The following is a 24,691-nucleotide window of genomic DNA, read 5'->3' as shown; positions in this document are numbered from 1 at the left end:
ACTGTCCCTGTCCCTCCTGTCTCACAGTGGGCACACTGTCCCTGTCCCTCCTGTCTCACAGTGGGCACGCTGCCCCTCGGGGCTCCCTTCTGTCCTCCTGGCAGGTTTCAGTCTGCAGCTGTCTCACGGATTTCTTGGTGTCGGTTTTGGGTTGTTCTCCCTGACTGGAACAGACCTAAAGACAGAAGATAAAGTGTTGAGCACAGTTCTCTCCTTGGCTACACTGGTGCCTCGTTGCTGACTTTAATTGTGTAGTTTGAATGAAAATGAGAAGGAAGCAGTTTGCCTTGGGCCCACGCATACCTGGCACGCTTCATCACAGCCTGACAAATATCCCTAACCCAGGCACTAGGGTTATGTATCTTAGGGCTTATTTTTAAAAATCCAGCCCAGGGAATTGTGGTGTTTTTAAGGGGAGGGGTGTGACTTGCAAATACTTGATTGATTCTGTTCTATGTAAAATATATTTACTGGTTTTCCTTTAAACCATTAGCTGACCTTCCATACGGATCTCAGCTGTGCATTAGCATTGCTTGGGGATGTGTTTGTATCTTTTGTCTAAAAATACCCAGCCGGTAGGATCCATGATCCATGAAAGCTAATTGAAACAATTTCTCTTCAAGTTTTGGCAAGTGAAGCATGCATTATAAGCATTAATATCTATAAATTGAATTGTTAATGAATCTAGACACTAATAATGAATGCAATTTTGTAGGCTTAACTAGAAACACTAAAATTATCAGGATCTGGAACAGAATTTTCAATCATTTTTGCTTATTAAATAGCAAAACTATGCTTTTAATAAGCTAATCATTTTTATTTGACCCCATAGGAGTAGCTCAGCTGATTAGAAACAGGTTTCAAAGTGCAAAACAATGTTGTTTTTCTCTCCCTGTTTTAACTACCACAGTGCTGATCAGATCAGATACTGATCTCTATTGCTTATTCTGCGATTCCTCTAAAAGAATTTGCAGCAGAACCTCTCTATGTCCCATTGAACAGGAGAATTCTCTACACAGATAAATCATTCTGTAAGCTGCCAAAACAAGTGGAACTTGCTTGAAAATACACAACAAAACCCACAAAAATACAAATATGAGAGATTCCTATTTGGTCTTTGTTATATCCAGAAATAGAAAAGCATTTGATGCAACTGAAAACTCAAGACAAAAGCTAATAAACAGAAATCTTCTTTCACAATTTAAAATTAGCCTTTAGGATTTCAGGCAGCGGAAGAATATGGTACAATTCAGAGTTATAATAACAAGTAGGGCCTGATGGTTTCCTTTAAGACAGTTTTGTGAAGTTTGCCATTGTTCCTGACTCTTCCTGGCTCCCGTGGCTGGGACAGGGAGGGCACAAGGAGATTATTCTGCAAGGTGCTCAGGCAAAGCTCCTCCCTGCTCGGTTGCTGGCAGCCCTTGCAGACAGGCTGTCAGCTTTTATGGACCACTGGTGTCCCTTAGACAAGCAATTTCTTTTACCAAAAGATTTAGTAACTCTACAGCATTTGTTAAATGAAAAAATCAAACTTTGTTATCTTGCAAGATAACAGTAAAGAATGATCTCTGAAAGGTGAGGGAAAGGGATGTCCAGGATTTATCTCTGGATTTGCGTCTGGGAAGGACCATAAAAGGTTCCTCCATCTCTGGAGGCGATTGATATCCTTACAGAAATGTATTCCAGTGCTTAATTACATTTTCTAATTGAGAGAGGGCATTTCCTTTATTTAATCTAAATCTCTCTTACTATTGTTCCTACCTACTTCCATTTTTTTGTATTCTGTGAACACGGAGAAAGGTTTTCACTCTTTATTACAACCTTCTCTTTATTTGAAGGCTCTTTCTATGTTCCTCATCTGCCCCAGAACTTCCTCCCCCCTCATTTCTCCCCTCCTTTAGCATGGACAGATGTCAGGTAGCAGTGACAACTGAGTGATTAACATGGGATGGCAAGGGAGGAATACTGGCTAGTGGAGGGATGAAGTGATAAGGAAAGAAAGAAACATTAACAGATGGAACTAAACAATACAGCAGGGGATTCAAAATACTTCACCAAAGTACTAATGGGAAAGAATTGATGTTTCCTAGTTCAATTTAAAACTCAATGGGAAATTAATATTAAGATAATATAGAAATACACATGAAGGTGCAGAGTGTTCTATGCAGGAGCTCTAAATTAGCAGATAGCACTGTAAATTTACACTGAAATATTTAGCTGAAGTAGTTCAGGATATTTTTACCACTTGGACATTTGTTTTTGTGTCCGTGCACACTGGGATCCTGTTCTGCCTCCCCTGGTGGCTGCCAGTGAGCCCCTGGGCACTTTCCACTCCTTTAGAGATCTTTTCCTTGTGCTGAGTGTTACAGGGAGTACCTGACAAATGCCCCAGAGCCATGATCACAATCAGGCTGTGCAGCTCAGCCCCTCTCAAGGCTAAACAATGTCATTTTGGTAAGATGCTTGATAATATTTTCATTATGACACATCTGCAAAATGAAATTGCTGAGATCATTTGAGGGGAGAAGTGATCTTCCCCCACGTCCCCACTAGTGCCTTTTCCTGATGGGCAGTATGCTGGCAGAAAAAACTATCCATGGAGACTTGCTCAGCCTGAAGAGTGCTCTGTCTCACTCCCTGCAAGAGTGAGGCTGCTGGCTCTGAGGTGTATATTCCTGTTCTGTTTCCTCTGTGAAAAGTCCATATTCTGTGAGACAACTATCAGAATTATCTTTAATAATTGATATTAGAATTCATTCATTGATGACTGGTGTGTTTGGGTTTATTCTTTGCTGTCTTCTTCTTTCAAAGATTCCTTTTCCCAATCAACAGCAAAAAAACAAGAAAAAAAAGAAGTTTTCTCAGTGCTGCTGTCTATTGACATTCTACAGAATAACTGCCCTGGAGTTAATTCCTCCTCTTAAGTAAACTCCTTCAGTCAGGGCTGTTAGCATGGAGGATATTGGCATTCCTGTTTACTGAACAGGAGTCTTCCAAGAACCTTGCTTTTTTAGTGAATTTCGTATATGTAAAGGTGTACTATTCAATAAATGTAACAAATAATCCAGGCAAACCTGGGAGCCTACTAGTGAGTCATATGCAAACTGAACCAAAAATATTTAATCCTGGAGTAAACATTTATGAAGTGTCTGTGCCACCCTTTGCAAAGGGATAAAGTGGTCAGTCAGTGTGCTGCAATGTGCATCCAAGAAAGAGCTGAAATAATACTTTTTGTACTTTAAATTAAAACAATGTAAATAATAATATAAATCAGGTAATGTGTTAAAGCCTTGCAGCCTCTTTCTTTCACCTGAATGCCAGTTGTGTCAGGTGCCCACCTTCCTCCTCCTCCAGAAAAGAAGTTTCTGTCCCTCAGAATCTGCCCCTGCTGCAGCCTTGCACTGACACAGGTGAGAGCTGGAGAACTCTGCTTCACAGCTCGAGATGCAGCTTTTTCAGCTCTAAAAACCCAACCACACAGCGTATCTCAAACAAGTACTAGAGAAGGACTTTACCTGAGTTGGTTTTGCCTGCCCTCTATAAACAGAAAAATCAATGGTCTTTGTTCTTTTATTGAGGAGAAAAAAGTCGTTTTTTCCCACCTGGGAGGGCTAAGGGGATACTCTGGGCTGCGGCACCATTTCAGTGTGAGGGAGGTGTCCTTACTTGATCTCTGCCAATGGAAGTCTTCAACCAGCTGTTCATGCTGCTTCTAGGACATAAAATTTCGGGCTCTGGCTCTGCTGATCCAGCACTCTGCTGAGCCTCTGTGGGGTCCTGTGCAGCACTTTTTGAGTGTAGTCCCAAGGAGGGTGTGATTTGAAAGTCGTGGCCTTTCCCTGGCCAAAGGGTGAGCAGTGGAGCTGTGGAACACCTCTGTAAACTTGGCTGCAGAGGCTGAATGTTCTGATGGACACTGACAGGCAGCCAAGCCTCCCAGGCAGTGGCTGAGTCCTCAACAGAGTCAAACCCAACAATACCTGTGTGCAAAGCTAAGAGGGATCTTTTTTCCCCTAGATTTCAGACCAGCAAGATCTAATAACCTTTACTTTGGTCTCCTGCACATCTTTCTGAAAAACAAAGTATGTCAGATCCTCAGAAATGAAAGGAAATGGGATAACCTTACACCCGAATTGACATGGGCATGTCTTCTGTCATTCCTCAGTATTTTGCTATCCCGTGTTTTACGTGGCTCACCTTTCACATTGACAAAAGAGACAACAGATGTATCTTTTTCATTTCTGGAATACATGATTCTTTTAGAGCAGCTCTGTCATTTATTGTGCCAAATATTTTAGTGATGCTCAGTATGTGAGGCTCTTCAGGAAGAAGATTACAAGATTTCTCATTCTTGCTGCCTAGAATTTAAACAAATACGAAAAAAAAAAAGAGAAGTGATATATTAAAGGTGAAGAGGAAATAATTAACTAAGTATAGTGCTGGGAGCTAAATCACTGTTTTAGCAATTGAGGATTACTTGCCACCAGTCTGAGTTGGTGGAACTGCTTGGATGCCAAGCATCAGCATCAGTTTTCATGTTGGTCTTCACTTTCAGAGGACTATAACCAAGGTTTATCAAAACAGCAAAATCAAAATCAAGGTAGTTCAAAGCAGTAGCAGCCTTGCAAACAATTACACCTGCTGTTTATTTTGTGTCTCTATCTTCTTTTCTTCTCATCCTCAGAGTTCCAGGTTTTTATCAGAGGTTTATGCAGAGTGGAACTGGAAGTTGTTGACACTCCACCCAGTAGCACTGAGCGTGGGGAGAGGTGCCCATGCCCCTTTCAGTGCCACAGGGAGAGCCACTCATGGCACATGAGCAATGTGAAACTGTTGTTTATGCTTGTTCTAATGAAAGAACCAACAAAGAACAGTTGCTTTACAAAAAGAAAAGGACAACAACATCTAGTAGAAACTCATTGTAAAGGCAGAAATCATAAATACATTTTTATGCCACACTTCCTGTGGTCTGAGGGTCAGATGGTGAGAAATGACCCCATGAAATGGTAGTTTCAAGAAATAGTGTGCACAGGTACTGTTGCACTCAAATTTTTGTTGCACTCAACTGCGGCTCTGCCTAATTTAATTCCAACTCAAGTTATTCAGGAAGACACAATACTGAGTTGGTTCTTCAGACTGGAGACATGGAAGATAGCTCTGGACAGAGCTGCAAGAGTGAGAAATGTAATTTGATAACCTGGGTGGGGACAACATATAATTAAGGGTCCATTGGAGGTGGTTAGCTGTCTCCTAGCACAGGTGGGTCTCTGACCAGGGTTTGGCATCTGCCCTGTCTTTCCTGTGAACGTGTAGATGTTTCCAAACCACACCTAAAACATTGAGGGGAGGAGATGAGCTTTGAAATTTCCTCTTTTGGTAGTTTCTTGATGGTACATCAGCCTTGTTTTTCCATCATTTTTTTCTGCCCCTCACTCCAAGCAAAGATGCCTTGTTGTTAGCAGAGATTTTTTTTATGCACCCAGGACTAAAACTGACTATTTTGCAGCCTGTTCTTTATTCTCGATTCAGGACTTGCAGACTGCTCTCTGCAATGTTGTAATGAGATCTGGGATAATAATATCAAGCTGTATCTAAACAATTGGATTAAAGGAAGCCCTTGGAATAGGACAGAGGTTGGTGTAACTTGCTGGATCACGTGTTTGATTGCTGGCCACTTCCCTAGGGACAAAGTTTTTCCTCCTGGCAGAGCTCAGCAGCTAGCTTTCAGCTTCTTTCATCATCAGCATTTTGAACTGAACGTTTTAAAATGTTTGGAAAATGCAGCATAAGGGAGATTGAAGGTGTTATCTTTAATTGGACTAACTTAAAAAATTAATATTGAAAAGTTTTCTCCTTGTGTTGCTACTGACCTGATGTTAAGAATAGCTTGTGCTGTTCTAGGGAAGTAGGGTAGGGGAATATATTTTGCTTTTGGGATTTTTGTGCTTTGAATTTTGGATTTTGGTGGGACAGGAGAGGTTGCTATTACAGGAGAGGTTTAGAAAAAAAAGGTCTGAGCACAAATAGGAAATATTTCCAAAGCTGGTTTTAGGTGTTGGGCTGCCCGTGATGATCTGTTCATGGGTGCAGCTGGGAAAGGCTCCAGGCAGCGTGAAGGTGTTGGTAATATCTGTTTGTCAGTTTGAGAACCAGGAAGGTCTGAAAGGTAGGTGACCTTTTGTTTTAACCTGGTGAGGCTCCTTTGGTAATCACTGCTCAGAAAGTAATGGTGTTATGGAATGGAATTGCAATTGCCTGCTTTGACCTCAAAATATTACTTTGTCGTCCTTGCCTGTCTTTCTCCCTTTGTGTCTGGAAAATTAACATTAGACAAATGTGAGGTAGATTCTTTTCTAGTTTATTCATTAGCAGCAGCAGCAGCAGCAGTATTGTTAATTATGTTTAGATTGTAGAGGCTGTATTATGAGTGGCCAGAGAACACAGAATTAGTTTCAGACTTTCATAGCTAGAAGGTGGGAAAATCCTTCTCTGGGTTGCAGACTAAGCAGATTTTCTCTGGATATCGCTGAGGCAATAAACAATAAGCTGCAACTTTTTAATCATGGCTTTGTTCTCCATGCAGACTGTGCTGTGAGAAATAACAGAACCCACTTCTTGGAGTGTCTTGCTCTCTTTGTTTACATGCGTCATCTTCTTGGCTTCAGCTGGTAGAGGTTTCGTTTTGTTTTTTTTTTCATTCTTACAAGAGCAGTCAGAATGTTCTTGAAGAACCCTTAACTGCTTTTTGGGTCCTCCTATATGAGTTAGGAGCCTCCCAAAGCCTACAGCCATCCTCTCTGAGCAACACTCAGCAGCAAGCAGGGTGGGAGCTGGTTGCTTGGCATAATAAATAACTACACTCTTTTTTTTTTTTTTTTTTTTTTTAATTTTGTAATTTATTTAATGTTTTTATTTTGTTTTGTTTTTGTTTTTGTTTTAATCAGTTTATAAATAATTTGTCTGTCTGCAACTCAACATATCTGAATAATTTGTTAATAAAAACACCACCCTGAGCACAAGTGCAAGGGAGTGTGCATTGCAAATACATTTATCTTACAAAACCCTTCTCTTGTCACCCCGACATGCTGTGGTACGGTATTTCTGACAAACTGAAGGTATCCAATTCACCTGATAGAGTTGCTCAGTTTTCTGGAAGAGACCTCTTAGAATCTGCACTATATTGCCTTTATTGCTCTTTTGTCCCTTTGCAAGTGCATGGGGATGTTGCTGGACACTGGGATGTGTTCAGCATTATGAGAGTGTTTCTAATAACCAAATTTTACTCCTGGTGTCTTTATAAACTCCCTCAGGTCTTCCTCATGATTTCTTCTTCTGAAGTTGGTTTGCACATGTTCCTTTGGGCTTTTTGCATCAACACTTGATAAGAAATGTGTGTTGATAAGACATGATAGCACATTCCTGAGGAATCCCTGGGAGCACCGGGCACACATTCCACTGCCCAGAGACAGGCAAACCATGTTTAAGTTGATCCGAAGCAGGGCAGACCTTTCTCAGCTCTGAGCTCCTCAGAATTCACTGCAAACCTCAATGTTGGATGAGGAATCTGAGGTGGAACATGAAACAATCCTTTTCCTCCTCAGCTGAAGTGCTGGTACTCATTTTGTCCTTGGTAATTAAAGGGTATTTCTTATTTTTCTCACTCTTTCAAATCTGTATCTGTAAGATCTCTGCAGTAATTGCTCAGAACAATAACATGGAAGCAAACAGCACTGATCTCCTTGGCTGGGAATTTTGTGAAAGGGAATGAAAAAAGGGAGAATTTCCCTGTCAGAGCTGCAGTTTGGAGCTCAGTGGGGTCTGAGCACTGAAAGAGCAGCTCTGTGTCAGCTTTGAAGAGGTAAATCCTTGAATTCAGGGGGTGTGTGTGGGAGGGGGGGGTGTAAGTTGCACACAAAGGAAATATCAGGCAAATATCAAATAATTATCAGTTAAAAATTCTGATAAATTTCAAGGAACTAAGCAACTAGTGTCAGAGAAATGGGTGCAAGAAATACTTAAAAAGAAAACAAATACAACTAGAGAGAAAACAGGCAAGGATTTAAATAATCATAAGCACATCAGAACTAATTCATCTGATAAAGGAAGATACAAGACAGAAGAGGTGATTGATGTAGCTCAAAGATTTGATGGTACAAAGCTGCCTTTACTTGAACTGATGAAAGAAAATAGGGCAAAAATCAGAATATTGAGGATTATTTACAATGTAAAGGGAGGGAGAGTAATCAAAAAGGTGGAGTAAATTCTAAAACGAAATAAGAAATGGCTTATGGTGTGTGTGCGGGAGAATAAAGAAATCATTGCTAAATGGAGAGTCACTCAGGAGTCTAAAATGGATGAGCCCTGAACTGATTTCATAAATGGGCCTTGACAAAGGGGAAAACACAGCAGCACAAGGCTATCTGTGAGCAATGGAAACATTTCACAATGTGGGATGTTAATAGAACACTTGGAAAGGAGGACTATAAATAGAAGAGCAGTTCCATATATGTGTCCTTTATGTAAAAGAAATTAGTAAGTATTTTTTTGCAAAATATTGAGAATTAATTTGGAAAATAATAAACTGCTGAGATAGTGAGGGATTGCAGAATTCATGTGAGGAACACCTTTACCTTTTTCTCCTTTTAAAAAAGGGATTCAAGTCAGTACTGCTCAGAACATGTAAAATATTGTCCAGAATTTTCTGGCTGGTGAAGCATATTCACTGCAAAGCTCCTACGCCTGGGAACATCTCAGTCACGAGGCTCCTCCTGCTCCCAAGAGACAGCTGCCTGGATCCTTGTTCTGGCTTTGTAGTAGCTGTGCATGACTCTGGGTACCTAAAGAAGACAATAGCTTTTTGTTTAAGGTGTGTTATTCCTGTAAGTCTGAATCAACCAGACTGGATTTATTCTGCTGGTGAATCTTTGAGAGAGCTGATGTCTACTTAGAACAGGAATGTGAATGCCCTGGGAAGCATCAGGGTACCAGCACTGCATTAGAGAACAGGAGCTTTGCACTTACAGGGAGAGGTATTTTTTAAACATCTAATACATAGTAGGTGCCTAAAATAAATAGAAGATTTTTAGCAGTAACTTCTGATCAAGGATTATACTGTATTTGAGAAGAGTTGCAGTGACAGTGTTGCAAATTGGATGTAAATTTCTCAATAATTTTTATTAATTTCTGCATGCAAGATGACAAAGGAGCTGACTAATATCAAAATATGTAAGGTTGGCACTACAAACCTAAGATTTTCCCCATACTGCTCATTAGAGGACCCAGACATCAATAACAATAATGAAAAAAAGTAATAATAAAGGAAAAGAAAGAAGCTGAACTAGTGTCAAGCACAGGCAGTTAGAAAAATGATAGAACAGTTGCTGGGAGATTAGTAAATGTGGATCCCAGGCAACACCATTTCTAAAATAACTTTTCTTTGTAAAAGTGTGTTTAAGGACTGGATGTAATGATTTATTAAGAAATATGAAAGGAATTAGATGTGTTTAACCTGACAAAATAAATTAAGAGTGTTGTACTTGTCCACAAGTATATGAAGAGCATAAACAGAAACCATGGAGAAGAATTGCCTTGGACAGGGCCTAAGCAATGCAAATGAAATGTATTGTGATCATAATGCAAGAAGGAAAATGTATCTCAGATATCAGGTAATGTCCTCCATTAGCAAGATTTATGAGACCCATCAAGATGGGAATATGAAGGAAATGATGAAAAGTCCATTGACTGAGTCAACCGAAATTGGATTAGAAGGTGTAGAAGACTTCAGCCCTGAAACTGGAGTTGTCACACGCCCAGCAAATACTGCAGCCTGGTGACACTGTGGCAGAGCACAGACGTATCTCAGAGTTCTCTCTCCATGTCAGAGAGGCAGGTTCTGCCCTTGGGTGTGAATGCAGATGGGCAGTCACCGAGCGAGGCACGGCCGTGTGCCTTGGCTGCTCTCAGCCAAAGTTCCACGTGAATCTTGTGGCAAAGAGTCTTCATAAAAGATAGCAGAGTAACGTGCTCCTTCACCCCACGAGTGTCCCCAGAACCTGAGGGTTCCACAAAGAAACTGAGGACAGGACATTTGGATGTTACTCTGCTGTGTCTCCCAGGCAGCTGCCCAGAGGGCTGGCAGGCTGCAGTGCTGATGGTGGTTGCCTGACACTGTGCCAGAGCCGTGCCTCTGGTCTGGTGCTAGACTGGGCAGGGCCGGCTCGCTCTGCCCTTCAGCAGGCTGCTCTCAGGCAGCAGACCCTGCACCAAGGGTTCCCCTGGCCCTGCTCCATCTGCCGCGCGCTCGGCGCTACAGAACTGAATTTACTGGGGCTCTCTCCACAGCGGGCTGCGCCGCAGGTGCTGGGGCCAGCGCTCCTGATGTGCAGCAGGTTTGGATAGATTCTCACCTGAGATCATGGCTGCACCCTGCAGATCCTGGACACCTCCTGCGTGGTAACACCTGGTCAGCTTTTGCCCCATTTTTCATCCTTATAAACGCCAAAGTTGGCTCCCTTGTGTCTTGTCACCGAGGCTCAGCCTTCAGTAATTTGCCACTTTTCCTTCAGGGAATCTCAGGCACCTGCACAGAATTGTGTAGAAGAATTTAGAAAGCTCGTCACTTTTGAAAGGTGCCTTGTGGATCTAGATCATGGTGGGATGTACAAGGCTATCTATTAGGGCACAGGAAGAATTATTTTTTTAATAAATTTTAAAAATTTAAAATAGTGTTTATTTAATTCTTATCCTTTGTAAATGCCTATTTTTCTGTATGCTTTATAAAGTATATAATACAGTAGTACATGGAGATCATTTATAGATAAATACACATATATTGATGTGCACACCCAAAAATTTTTTAAAGATCATGTGCACAATCAAAAAGAGTTTGGAGCCCACTGATCTAGATGTTCAGAGAAGGATGAGGATGATGGCTGTGGCACAAAGATCTTCCACAAAGAGAATCCTAAACACTGGTGATAACCTTTGAAGAGGGAATATGACACAAAGTAATGAAAAAACTGTGGGCAGTGCTGCTAGGATGGTCTGTGCTTCTTGGTGTTGTCCAGTAGGTGCTTGAACTGTTTCTCATGTCCACTGGGGTGTGGTTTATCCTTATGCAAACCCACAACTGCTGTGTAGTCCACTAACGTCACCTATCCTGCCTTCTCTGCCAGGTTGCTGTGTCTCTTTGTTGGCCCAGCCTGGTTCTGTGTCCATCGGCTCGTGGAGCACCCAGGCCTAGTTTGGACAGTCAGGCAACCACAAGTCCTGGAACACGTGCCCCAAGAAGGGCATAAATGCATCTGGTTCACTCATGGGCTGGTGTCCCATTTTCAGCTGTAGCTGGTAGCTGCAGCCACAGTGTGATCATTCAGACCGTTAATTTACAGTCTTTATTATGGCTGTGTGTACGTGGCCCAGGGCTTCGGCAGACTCATTCGTAGTGCCACAGCCATGGCTCTGCCCAGGGGAGCTTTGCAGGGTGTGCAATGTGCTGGCTACAGAAAAATGGTGTCAGGTTTTACACTGCTGGATCTCTGATTGGCACCTGCCACCTGACCTTTCTCCGAGGCAAAAACACAGTCAGGTCTCAGCAGTTCCCACCACGCTGTGCAGGCAGCATACCTGTTTGCCAAGGATACGTGCTGCCAAACTTTGAGCTGTCATTCCAAATTAAGATGTTAGAGCTTTCCTTGACTACGATAAGTCATTAAATATTGCTCAATTACCCTTGCATTGAGCCTTTTTTTAAACTCGAGCTTACTTTACTGAAAGGCATCCTGTCTTGATTTGGAGATATTAAAAGATGAAAAATCCTCCTTCCTTTGATAGGGCTAGGTTTTTAATGTCTAATCATTCTCACTATAAAACTGTGCCTGATTTCCAATTTAAGCTGGTCTGGCTTCAGCTTCCAGCAATTGGTTCTTGTTATGCCTTTCTTGGCTGGATTAAAGAGTCCTCTAGGACCTGGTATTTTCTCCCTTTGAAGGTACTTATACATCGTAATCAAACCATCTCTTGATCTTTTTAATAAACTAAACAGATCGAGCTCCTTAAGTGTCTCGTTCTCAGGCAGCTAGTCCAGTTCTCAAATAATTTTTATGACTCTGCACTGTCTCCAATTTTCCTGTGTCCTTTTAAAAACAGGGCCACCAGAAACAAAGGCAGTCAGAGCATTTATAGTTACTTGTCCCTTTTCCCAAAATGCTTTAGATTCTCTTATTTTTATGCTATGGGTTCCTCAGTCTGTAGAAGACTTTCTTGCTCCTAGAAACTATGACTGCTGATGTCATTTGCTCCAGGTGAGCCAGAAATGTCCGCAGACAGGTAATCTAGCACCACAAAAATGTGTGGACCTTTGCTCTGATCCGTGTAACTGTTCTTAAGCTTTTCTTGCCCATTTGTAGGAGCTATTTGAAATCATTAACGCTTGGGAACTGGAACCTTTGTGTATTTTACATTCTAAAAGGACAAGAAATTGAGCTGTTTGGGGCTATCCAAAGTCACAATTGATTGTAACTGAGCCTGTTTGCTCTTGCAGAAGAAACCAAGGCTTGTACCACCCTCCAAAATGATCTCAGTAACCAAAATGATGTTTCAATTCAGGCAATGGTCACAAGAGATAACACAGGGGGATTGGCCAGGGAGGACAGAGTTCAGGAACCACTTAGACTTCTCTAATGAGCCCAGGAAGCTGTCCTGGTTTGTACAGTGAATGATGCTGTCTGTGAGGATTTTCTACACCTGTCTAGTGTTGCTTCTCAGACTTGACTGTTGCTTTGTTGGTTTTGTTTTTCCTGCAATGTGTCTGTGTTTATTAAGGGGATAGTGGATGATCACTCTCCACCCCAATTAAATGGAAATTTTCCAGGTATTACCTTGGTGAACTTATTTCTGTTACAATCCCTTATCCCCTTTTGGTCCCCTTTCAGATTCTGTTTCTGTTATTAGTCATAGTTATCCAGCAAACTGGAGGCCAGATCTGGGGTACCTTGTGTTGCCAATATTAGGCATTTTTTCTGTTGCACCAACCAGCCTCCAAGATATTTATCCTTGCAATTATCTGCCAGGTAGGCAACAGCTATTACCTGGTTTTAAGATAGGGAGGAGAAGCTGAGGTATGGGAAGCTTCAGTAGGTCAGGGCTTGAACTAAGATCTTCTAAATCTGGGGTAATTGTGCCTCCTCTCTGTTCCATCTTTAAAAAATAAAGCACACATGTTAGTTCTGAGGCTGGCTTTCATCTTCACCATTCTGCCTTCAGAAATCTTCACTCCTCCTCGCCGCACTGCGGTCGCCCTCGAAGAGTTGCACAAAGGCTGTCAGTCGCTTTGGTTCACTGTCATCAAATATCAAGGAAAAATAGGAACAATTACAAGTTTAATATTAAAAGAAGCTATTTAATTTCCTCTCTGGAGTCTGGGTAGTTTTTAATGCTACCTGAAGAAGCAGAATCTCTTGTGGTGAACGGGGCTCATTTAGCTCTGCTCGGGCCTCAGCCCCGGTGTGCAGGAGATGGGCAAGCGGACACCTGGGCTGTGGCTCGGCAACGCACTGTTTTATTTTTAATTCCCAGCTGGGCCCGACTGCCGAAACTGGGTTGTTGTTTTTTAATTAAACTATTGGGGAGCAAGAATAGCCACTGCAGGCCGCCGGACTGTGCAGGGGGCTGTTGCCCACACAGGGAGCGCAGCCAGCCCCGCTCTGGCCGCAGAGGGGCCCGGCTCAGGAGGCGTCCCCTCAGGGCTGTGCCCTCAGGGCTGTCCCGCACACCCGGTGTCCCCTCAGGGCTGCCCCCGCACACCGGTGTCCCCTCAGGGCTGTCCCGCACACCCGGTGTCCCCTCAGGGCTGCCCCCGCACACCGGTGTCCCCTCAGGGCTGTCCCGCACACCCGGTGTCCCCTCAGGGCTGCCCCCGCACACCGGTGTCCCCTCAGGGCTGTCCCGCACACCCGGTGTCCCCTCAGGGCTGTCCCGCACACCCGGTGTCCCCTCAGGGCTGCCCCCGCCGCCCTCAGCCGCCCCGCCCGGCGCGGGCTCCCCGCGCTCCGGGACCGCCCTGCGGCGGCGGCGGGGCGGCAGCGCCCCCTGGTGCGCGGCGGCAGCCCCGCCTGGGGACCCCCGCACCGGCACCGGCACCGGCGGGACGCGCCTGGGCGGGCAGTGTCCGACAGTGTGTCTCTCTGACCGTGTGTCTGTTCGACCGTGTCTGTCTGACCGTGTGTGTGCCGGTGTCTGACCGTGTCCGAGCGCCTCCCCTGTGCGGGCACAGCCACACCCCCGTGTGGTGGCCCCGGGGCAGGCACAGGGTCAGGGTCAGGGTCAGGGACAGGGACAGGCACAGGGACAGGGACAGGGACAGGGACAGGGAAAGGGTCAGGGTCAGGGTCAGGGTCAGGGACAGGGACAGACAGGGACAGGGACAGGCACAGGCACAGGCACAGGCACAGGCACAGGGACAGGGTCAGGGTCAGGGACAGGGACAGGGACAGGGACAGGGACAGGGACAGGGACAGGGAAAGGGTCAGGGTCAGGTTCAGGGACAGGGACAGACAGGGACAGGGACAGGCACAGGCACAGGCACAGGCACAGGCACAGGGACAGGGTCAGGGTCAGGGTCAGGGACAGGGACAGACAGGGACAGGGAAAGGGTCAGGGACAGGGACAGGCACAGGCACAGGCACAGGGACAGGGACAAGGACAAGGACAGGACAGGTGCCCGTGCCCGTGCCCTTGCCCCGGCGGTGGCGCTGGCACCGGGAGGTGCCGTGGGCTCCAGGCGTGCTGGCAGCGCTGGCACGGGCTGTCTGTCGCACAGGCACCTGAGCTGTGTCCCGCAGCGGTGGCACCGTCAACAGCCGGTGGGACGTGCCCCGGCCCGAGCTGCCCGCAGCGGGTGAGGCTGCACGGGCTGCGAGGGGCACCTGTGCGCTGTGACCCCCGCCCCTGGCCCCGGGCTGGGAGCAGGCACCGTCCTTGTCCCCGCTGCCTGCTGCAGGGGAGAAACGGCTGGAGCTGCCAGGAAAAAACCGTGAGCTATAAAAGCCTACAAATTGGGGAGAGCATTCTCCTTTGACAGAGTAAAAATAAAACCTGGAATGGGAAAGGAAAGGCGTGAAAGAGTTAGTGACAAAATATCATGTACAGCTGGGGAGATGATGGTTTTATTGGTATTGCAGGGGGGGAGGGAGAAGCTGAGAGGCAGTGAAAACACAATTTGGCCTAAAATTGAATTTCTCTGATAAGGAATTTCAGAAGCGGCTGCCTCATTCACTGTGCGGCCAAATAATCATATGCGCTTTAATAATCTTTATTTTACAGGAGTATGTTGCCAGGGCAACAGAGTGTAAGCAGGAGCACAGCACCTTGCAGATCACAAAGGCAAAGCTGCAGAAAGACATTTCAGCGAGTTTCTCTCTCCCTTTTGCAATGTAATGACGACTTATTTTTCATGCACTGATTTAATAATCTTATTGAAAGATCCTTTCCTGGTTTCTCTTATTCTTGTCTGTCTGAGCACGGACAAAGGCAAAAATCTGGAATTGTCAAGCCCACTGGGCTCAGCAAACTAACAGATGTAATATGTTTAGCATTTTTATGTAATTACTTTTTATTGCTATTTTACCCTACTTCTATTCCTCCCCAGTTAGATGCTGCTTCCCTTCCATTCCAACCCAATCAGGGGCTGGAGAGGGGCTGGGGGAGAGTCGGTAATTGACAGCATTAATCGGGAATTATTAGTGGGACGTGTTTTCAGAGGTGGGGGTTGGGAGCAGCAAGAGACCTTTTAGGAAGGGTGAATTGAATTATGGGCACTGCAATAATGAAGCCTGTGGGCTGTGAGCTGTAGAGGACACTCATCCTCGCAGAGCTCTGAGTGTTATTTATCACGGGCTCTCCTCTCTGGGTGAAAACCGGCACGCTGCCCTACTGACATCCTCTGGATAAGGGGGTCTCAGCTAGCTGGGCTGAAAAACAAGCAGATTGGGGATGATTAGAAATGGGAGTTTCCAGAGGCCTTCAGCGTTGGTTAGGCTATTTGGGAGCCGAGCTGCCACAGCCAGGCAGGGCGCAGGGTGACTGCCCGTCTCACGTACACGTTTTGCCTCTTGTTCTTTCCCAAGGGCCAGGCTGAGGAAGGAAGAATATGAAAAGAGAGCATTGCAGGCTGCAGAACAGGAGGTAGAGGAAGCTCTGTGGAATGAAGAACAAAAGCCCTGCTGAGGAATTTGGAGCAATGAGGAGCAGGGGCTGGCCCGGAGCTCAGCTGTGGCACCGGGCAGCTGCAGGACATGGGGCTGAGGGACTCGGGAGAGGGACGTGCTGGTGGGGTCTGCAGCCTCGGTGGGCATGTCACAGGCTGGTGGTGTGGATACAGGCTCACAGATGTTGCTGCCATGGAACTCGGCTTTACAAGGCCAGTTCTTTGGAGAACAGCACGTAGATTTGTGCAATCACATTTTGAGAAAGAATTACATGAAGTGATATTTAACTTTACAGGTAAAATAATGCATTTAATATCTATAAAAACAATATTTAGGCCAAGCAGTATTCTCCCTACAGGACTACATTGTGGCACCCACTACTGGTTTTCTCTGAGTCCTCATCCCCCAGTCACTGTGAGTGTGAGGTGTTCCTTGAGCCAGGGTTTTACAGGGAGGGAGGGAACTGTTCCTGGCTGCAGGAACAAGAGTGTGTGATCCTGTGCACACTGAGGTGAGCAATTAATGCTGCATTGATATGTTCTGTTTATTAACATTTGTTTATAAACCAAGTGGAAGGACATTGTACTCTCACTAACAACTTCAGCTTGGCTTTTAGAATATTTGCAATGCTAATCCTAAACAGCACAGGATCAGATAATTACGTGGTATAAAAATTACTCAATATAAGATTTTGCAATAGAATAATGCACATTAAATATATACAATATAGAAAGCAATAAGATACCTTCTATATAATATTATATATGTAAGTATATAGAATTACTCATTTGTAGTTCTGAATGTGTATGTAGATTGAGAAGCTTAGGAACAAAGACAATTCTTTAATATTGTCATAAAAAGGAAAAATAAAACCTCTTTTTTCTGAGCAAACATATCCCAGGTTTCACCTTCCTGCTATTAAATGAATGAATTGCAATGATGTAACTACTGCTTAAGGTTTTATCTGATTAGAAAATTCAGCAGTGCCTGACGCTGAATTGTCTATTGTTCCTGCTCTGGAGATGTGCAGGATTTTCTACAGCCATTGTAATACTTGTCCCCCCCCCCTTTTTTTTTTCATGGACTGGTCTGATTACTATTACCTAGGCTATATTTTCCTTATGAAGAAAAAGGCTTTTCATAAAGCAGAAAAGGCTTAATTATGTACAAAACTATTTTTACTGACAATAAAAGCACATAAGCATCCTTCAAGTTGTGCTCCTAAAGCTTTTCCATGGCATGTGGGGTCAGGAGAGGGAATGAACAGAAAAGCTGGAATGCAAGATTCCAATGCAGTTTGTTTCCAACCCCCCCCCCCCCCAAGACCTAGAATCTTCTTCATCTTAGAATCTTCAATTTTTTTAATATCAAAATAGTATTTCTTTGGGTTCCCATAATATGACAAATATTTGGAATTTTATTTATTCAGAAAAGGGTTGTTTTATTTCTCTGGGTGTATATAGAGAATTTATGGAGTAAATCACTTCTCTGCTGCTGCCTTTCTGTTGGCAGAAAAGTCAGGAATGAGTGAGCAGCCTGTTGCTTTGGCAGCATTTGAGGAAAGATCTCCCCTTTCCCGTGTCCTCAGAGAGCTGGAGACAAGTCCACACTGATCTGAGGAAAGCCAAGTAACTTCTGCAAACCCCAAATCAGGCAACAGTGCAAGATCTGTCCAGCATTCAGATTTAGGTGAAGTCATTTTCCACGCTGCTTTCACTGGTTTTATTTTATTATAAGATTTTATTATTATTATTATTATTTGGTATTGGGTGGTTTCTGTGAAATCCAACAGCTCTGCTCCTCTACCCAGGAAATCTACCCAGTTGTTACCTCTGCAGCACTCATTTCATAGAAACACTGCACTTTGATTCAGTTAAAGTACAGAAGATCTCCTAAAAGCAGTGTGCCATGGAGAGAGCAGGAAGGCAGCTGACTGCAACCAGAAACAAGGGGAACTGCAGACTGCCAGAAACTGCACAATATTCTGTATTTTTGGGAAACTGCATTTTTAGCTCCTTAAGGCCAGTGCTGGATGAGAAACTGCTTTTTAAATCTCTTTTTTTCTGTTTTAATAATGATAAACTTTAAAATGGAGAAAGTTAAAAGGATTTTTATTGGCTCTTTGTAAGACTCGATGGGGAAGCCCAAAGTTGAAGCAAGGTGAAAGAACCTGTATTTGCTGTAGGTGGAAGCAGGGTTATTGCCATCACAATATTGAAAAGGTTTGTCTTTGTACTGATTTTCCTATTTTCCTTTGGAATGGTGGGATAAAATTTTGGTGAGAAATTGAAGCCCAGCAGATTAAATACCCACATACTTCTAGCACAAAATCAGGGCAATTTGCTTTCCTCTTCCTGCTAGCTTGTATCCTGCTGCCTTTTGAAATGGAAACTCTTCTGACCCTCTAACCCTCTTGTTACACAGAATAAAACTCTTTTAATTGTGTTTTGGAGGAGCATGCAAGGAGCTCCCACACTACTAATCAGCTTTGCTGGTTTGGGTCTGTATCTCCAGGATTCATGTCAGCAGAATAGCTTGATATTATTGCTGCTCTGCATCACTGATTTAATGCTGAGGAACTTTAAAGGTGCAGGTCCCCATTTCCATCCGAGTGTTGCTGCAGAGGGAGAGCAGCTCCTGGGCGCCCTGGCAGCAGCTGGGACCTGCCCGTGGGCAGCCCTGCTGTTCCTGGGGGTGCAGAGGGGTGACTGCCTGCTGGCAGGGCTTCTGGGCACAGCTTTAACTCGGGCAGTTTCGGGAAGAGACCTTTCACACCTGTTTGTTTGCAATGTATCGTGTGGAAATGCAGGCCAGCTTCAGTGCCTGGCACCTCCACACAATTAAAAACAAAAAGGCCCAAAACTCTTCTAGGTAGAGTCTGTGTTTTACACTGGCCAGAAGCAGGTCTGGATGGATTTAAAGCAGACCTCTCTTAAGCTGTTTGAGGTCATCTGCAGCTTTGGTTTGAAGGATGGAACTGCTGCCTTCCAGTGCCAGAACTTCAGCACTGGATAATGCTGAGAAATCCTCCTTTATACTAGGAAGGTGGAAGTCGGTCAATATAAAATCCTGCACTGACACACCCTCAGCCATTTTGCACTGTTTCTTACATCATTTGCCTTCTCACTGTCCTCAGAAAACACAAACACTGCTTTAGCTTTTCACCTCTCAGTGTAAGTGTCTTTAGCACTGAGGTTTGCCCCAGCTGCAGCCCATGTACACAGAGCTGCTGCCCATTTGCTGATGTTTGTTCATAGCTCTGCTAATATGCCTCTGTTTGGCCTTCAGCATTCCAGGAGTAGAAAGGCCACTTAACCCAAGTCTGGCTCTCTGATCCTGTTTGATCAGGAACAGTGATGCAGGAACTACCTGGGACAAATGACTCTGCTGAGAACGCTCCCAATTGCCCTGCAATAAACCTGCCCACGAGGAGGATACAGAGGGCAACAGTGATTGAAAGGTCAACAAGTTTGAGCACTGACAGCATGAAAGAAACAAATTACAGTGCTGAGGCCATGATGCTGAGAGTGGCCTGTGTGTAAATCCTGGGGTGGCTGGATCCTGGTGTGTCAGCAGCCTGTGTTCGTCCCACAGGAGGGGATGCAGGATCTCAGCATCCCTTATCCTGGAGATCTCTCATGGGAGGAGATCAGAACCCACCAGGTGTCACAGTGCTCCCTGTGTGAGAGAAGCCCTGTGCTGAGGAGGCTCCAGCCTCCCCGTCTGGCCAAGCACACCTGGGGCACATCCCATCAGTGCTGGTGGCTGTGCACACCTGGCTCTGCTGGGCTTGAGCCACCATTTGTCTCTTAATGAGATGCAAAGAGAAACTTTTCAGTGTGTTCTCAATAAGGTAGGAAGGTTGAAATATATTAGAACTGGTGTGTTCTGTCACCTTGTCCATTTGTCCTGAGAGATAACAGATAACTCACTGTTCTTCCTCAGACATTCACCCCCCACAAGTAGATTCTTTGGGGCAGGATAGGAGCAATTATGTTTTGAAGTCACTGAATCCCAGACTAGTTTAAGTTACAAGGGGCATTTAAAGAGGACCTAGTTCAGCCCCTCTGTCATGGCAGGGACACCTTCCCCTGTCCCAGCTGCTCCCAGCCCTGTCCAGCCTGGCCTTGGCACTGCCAGGGATCCAGGGGCAGCCACAGCTGCTCTGGGCACCTGTGCCAGGGCTGCCCACATTCATCACATCATACTTGTCTGCTCAAGAACTGCAGAATTCCTCTGGTAATACTGGATATTTTTCTGTCAGATGCAACTGAAGGAAAAAGATGCTGTCAGGGAATTGTGACTACATGGTGTGAAAAACCTTCAGGTCAGTTGGAAAGTGATGTGTCACACACTCTGATGCATGAGTAAGGAAGAATGCAAAGATTGGTGGCAAAGTGTGGTTAGGTGGATCAATAAACCACAGGATGTTTTGGATTCTGGAGCTGTAAGGAACAGTGGGAGGCATTGGAAAGTGTGTATTCACCAGCACCTGGGGACTGCTCCCATGCCTGAACGCAGGTATGGAAATAAGAAGTAGAAATGGTGGCAGGAAGCCTCAAACTGAACTGGCAGTGCCACAGGAAAAGTAGAGAAAAAAAAAAAAAAAAAAAGCACATTCTTAAACTTGCTGTGCAGCAAGATGTTTGTCTGTGGAGTCTTTGTCCCTTACTCTGTGGGATCATTAAATTAAAAAAGGCTCTTGCCCTAAAGTATGACATTCTTTTCCTCTGCTGTGTTCCTAGACTGTTGACGTTCTAATTTTGAGCAGATGTCTCTAGTAAGTAACTGGTGATTCAGTTTTGCACTGGCCAGGTTCATGCTGTGGCTGCAGATAGGAGGGACACACGTTGGCTCCTGGGAGGCATCAGAGCTCAGCCTGTGACTCATTAAATCCACGGTGCCCAGTCTCAGGTTCAATAACTTTAACAACTGTATTCCCTGAAAGGTGCCAGCCATTCCAAGGAGGGAAAAACCATTCTGGGATGGTCTTTGGCTTTGTGAGAGGTGACTGATTCCAAGGAGCATTTACACCTGCCAGCCTTTGCTGCTGCTGCCAATGCTCAGGGGATCATGTAACAGTTCAAAAGGGAGGATCTGCAATCTTGTGACTTTTGCTGTAAGTTCAAGAGAAGATAATTAGAGTTGCTGCCCCTGCATTCAGCTGGATTCAGAACGATGTTGATGCAGCTGCAAAAGGCCCAGAGCTGTTGGAGTGTGGCCTGTGATGTGGTTGACTCAGCAGCTGAACTGAGGAATTTTATCTCTAAGAGCTCTTTATTGAAACCAAAAATTACCAGAACAGAAATCTCTCAGAACTTTCAAGCAGAGTCCTGGTCAAAGTGCTCAGTAGTTTGTGGATTGAGGTGATTGTGCTAATTGGATGTTGGATAGAAGCTGATTGAGTTCCTGTCTCATGGCTGGAAATCACGCACACTGAAAGCTTAGTTCACCATGCCTTTATCACATCATCACCCCTGTTTCAGGAACCACGGCCTTTGTTCATGCCAGAATCCAGCTGGTGGATGGACAGTGCTCAGCAGCCTGGCATCTGGGTGCTTTTTCCAGGAGGAGCTGGTGAAGGTGTGGGCCTGGTGCTCCGAGCTGGGGCTGCCAGCAGTTCTCTGCTCCAGTGCCTGGCCCTGCATGGGCACAGTTCCACCCTCGCCCTCTGAGGCTCTGCAGGACTCCTGTTCTCCGCCTCGGCAAAGCTCCTCTCTTGTTAAGTTTTCCCTTTATTTGCTAAATCAGTTTTCTGTCAACTGAAAAGAGACAATAAGGTTTTATTCGTGTATGTTTTGTCGGGGTTTTAAAATTTTTTTTGGTCCATCTTTCCTTGCTGCTAGCTCTTTCAAATGAGGAAATTCACAGTCATTTTCCCCAACGCTTTTCATACCCGCTTACTTGGTTGACTTCTTTGTTTATTGGATTTGTTATTTAAAATCTGTTTCCTTATGGCACTCTCTTTAATTTCCTCTTCTTTATCAGGGCTGCATGAAGGTAAGCTGAGTCCCAAAGCTATTCTATCCTAAATTCTGGTATTTTATATATATAAAACTTCAGGGCTGATGGCATCTATACCTGGGATTATTTATGGGTTTTCATAAAAAAGAAAGAGGAAAATACAGAATTGCAGGGCTTCTCTCTTCCTTCCCCAGTTCCCAACCCCCTCCCCACAGAGGAGTTTAATGTTAAATGATAAATGTGGAAATTAGAGACCGTCGAGAAAATCCAATTTGGTGAGGAGTTTTAAAAATCCCATAATAAACGGCGAGTGAAATGTATGATTTAATGCGGGGCGCCGATGGCTGCTATTATGTGCTATTAGCAAATCGGGGTGAGAGTGAATCTTGATCACGGGCGCGGCCGGGGCGCCGCCGCCGCCGCGTTGATTTGCGGCCGCTTGTCAGAGTGACACGGGGAAGCGATGAATGGAAGATGTGCTTTTGATAGGATTGAAGGGCTGCGAAGGGGGGGAATTCAGCAAGTTTTCTATCTCTTCTGCCTGATTAGATTTTTTTCTTCTTTTAAGAGCTTTCACATTCCAATAAAAATGCTAAATCAGCTCTGAAGCAGAATTGTTAGGGAGTAAATAGCCAGTCACATTTAAAGGAGGAAAAGATCTGACTTTACGGCTCTGGCTTCACAGCAGCCCGTGAGCCTAAAGAATATTTCTGTCTCCACAGAAATTAGAGTAGTGGGTGGTGTGAGGTGGTGGCTGGTCAGAGGAGCTGCAGGCAGCAGGCAGTGACATCTGTGGATGCAGTTTGTCAGGATGCACAGGAATTAAATCCCAGTGCTGGTGTTTAAGGAGAGGAGAGTGTGTTTCTGAAACAAGTGACTGCAATGAAAAAAACCATAAGCCTTTGCCTCATAGTAACAAATAATAAAGGTATCCTCTGCATCTGGAAATAAGATTTTTGTCACTTTAATTACAAGTGTTCCTTGTCAGAAACCTGACCCGGGTTTAATGGGAAAGGAGAGCAATCCCTCTGCTGTTTGGGGAAAGTCGTGCTGGGGCTTTCCTGTGACTCAGGAACCAAGAATATCCTGCCTAGCCGTGGCTCCAGTGCAGGCAGGAATGAGACAAAGCCAGGAGTGCTCAGGAGGGGATCTGAGGGTGTGTGCCTTTGCCTTTCCGATTAGTAAATCCACCTGCTTTTAACTTCCTGTCTGCCAAACGCTTTGCCCGCCCTGGGAAGGTGGAACTTGCCTACACCTCCACACTGAGCTCCTTTGCACAAAGTCTGCACAGGTCTTCTCTCATTACTACCATGATCATAATTGTTCTTGTTATTATTATTGTTGTTACTATTATTGTTATTGTTATTGTTACTACTCTTGTTGGCCAGGCTGAAGAGCTGTGGGCTGAGTAAGGTTTGGAATTCTGATATTTGGGTCCTCACTTTTGGCCTGGCTAGCCTCAGCTGCTCTTACTTACAGAAACCCTCAAAGAGCAGCTGAGAGAACGTGGTTTCCAGGGCTCACTCTAAGAGTATGAAATAGCAGATTAGAAATCAATGCAAAGAGTCCAAGTGCCCACTTCATCACTCAGGAGAAAGACATACAGTATTGGTGGTCTGAGCTGTGTGCTCATTAAAAACACATCCTTTAAAACACCTTTTGAATTAACAGTGGTCAGTGGGGCCGGGTGCGTTCCATGGCAGGCTGATGCCCTGCTCTGACATGGTGCTCACCTCACACCCACGGGCCTGACTGGGCTCTCCAGGTGTGCACAGCTCACGTCCCCCAGAAATTCAGCACAAACCCTTCATGTGTCAAATGCTGCTTTTTTTGGGCAGGCAAAACAGAGAGTATTAGCACCTGACCTGTTCCTGCTCAAGAGCATTGGCTGTGAATCACAGGGGGCTGGACATTTAGGAATCCATCTCACCCCTCAAGCATTCCAGCACACTCATACAAACAGAATGGATTATTCCTGCAGGAGTGAATGGACAATGAACCAGTGGGAACTCTTTGCTAGGGAAAGGTGCTATTTTGGGCCAGTCTTTTGTGGTGTTTTATAAGAAGATAGCAACTTGATTCTGTAAATTTATTTATGAAGGTAAAAGTCAGCTGGAATCAGCTTTGGGAAGCTTTTGGTGCTGATGTGATATTGCTTCTAGGATGGTTGTTACTTGTGAACAGATGAGCCAGCAGAATTACAGAGGCAGCCTTCCAGCTCTGGTCTGTCCTGTCTTTTGGCTCCTAGGTACAGATTATCATAACAGCAGAGGAGGCTGATATGACAACAGCTTTCAAACATGAAGATGCTGCTGCCAAGGGAAAAACGAGTATTTGTTCAGTTTTGTTATTGGAATGTTTGTTTCCTGTGTTTAAGACTGAATGGCTTCAATAGCCAGGAGGTTAGATGAGCAGCCTGGAGTCTGTGGGTCACCTGGGCTCTTTGGAAAGCACCCTGGTCAATCTGTCTGCTCATGATGTATTAGCTGTGTTAGGGGAGCTCAGAGACACCGTTTTGCCAA

At 44.8% G+C, this 24,691-nt stretch overlaps 1 protein-coding gene and 1 long non-coding RNA gene across 12 annotated transcripts in view; one reads left to right on the top strand and one right to left on the bottom strand.

Moving 5' to 3' along the window:
- The window catches only part of LOC306806770 (uncharacterized protein), a 66,782-nt gene that overhangs the window by 10,011 nt on the left and 32,080 nt on the right, over positions 1 to 24,691 (top strand). For 3 of the 11 annotated variants that reach the window (XM_079315820.1, XM_079315819.1, XM_079315818.1), the window contains exon 5: positions 15,322 to 15,431. The exons of the other annotated variants lie outside the window; for them this stretch is intronic. In XM_079315820.1, coding sequence (XP_079171946.1) covers positions 15,322 to 15,431 — 110 coding nt within the window. The remainder of the gene's footprint in view (positions 1 to 15,321; positions 15,432 to 24,691) is intronic. 11 annotated transcript variants of the gene reach the window in all.
- Positions 3,772 to 13,202, bottom strand: LOC306806774. Its single transcript, XR_013775570.1, has 3 exons — positions 13,089 to 13,202; positions 10,407 to 10,579; positions 3,772 to 4,358 (listed from the first exon to the last, which is right to left on the bottom strand). It is a non-coding gene; the product is annotated as an uncharacterized lncRNA (long non-coding RNA).

This window comes from Erithacus rubecula, assembly GCF_903797595.1.
Source record: "Erithacus rubecula genome assembly, chromosome: 12".
In the NCBI taxonomy this organism is placed as follows: Eukaryota; Metazoa; Chordata; class Aves; order Passeriformes; family Muscicapidae; genus Erithacus; species Erithacus rubecula.
Note: the sequence above shows the minus strand (reverse complement) of the source record. Positions and strands in the feature narration are given on the sequence as shown.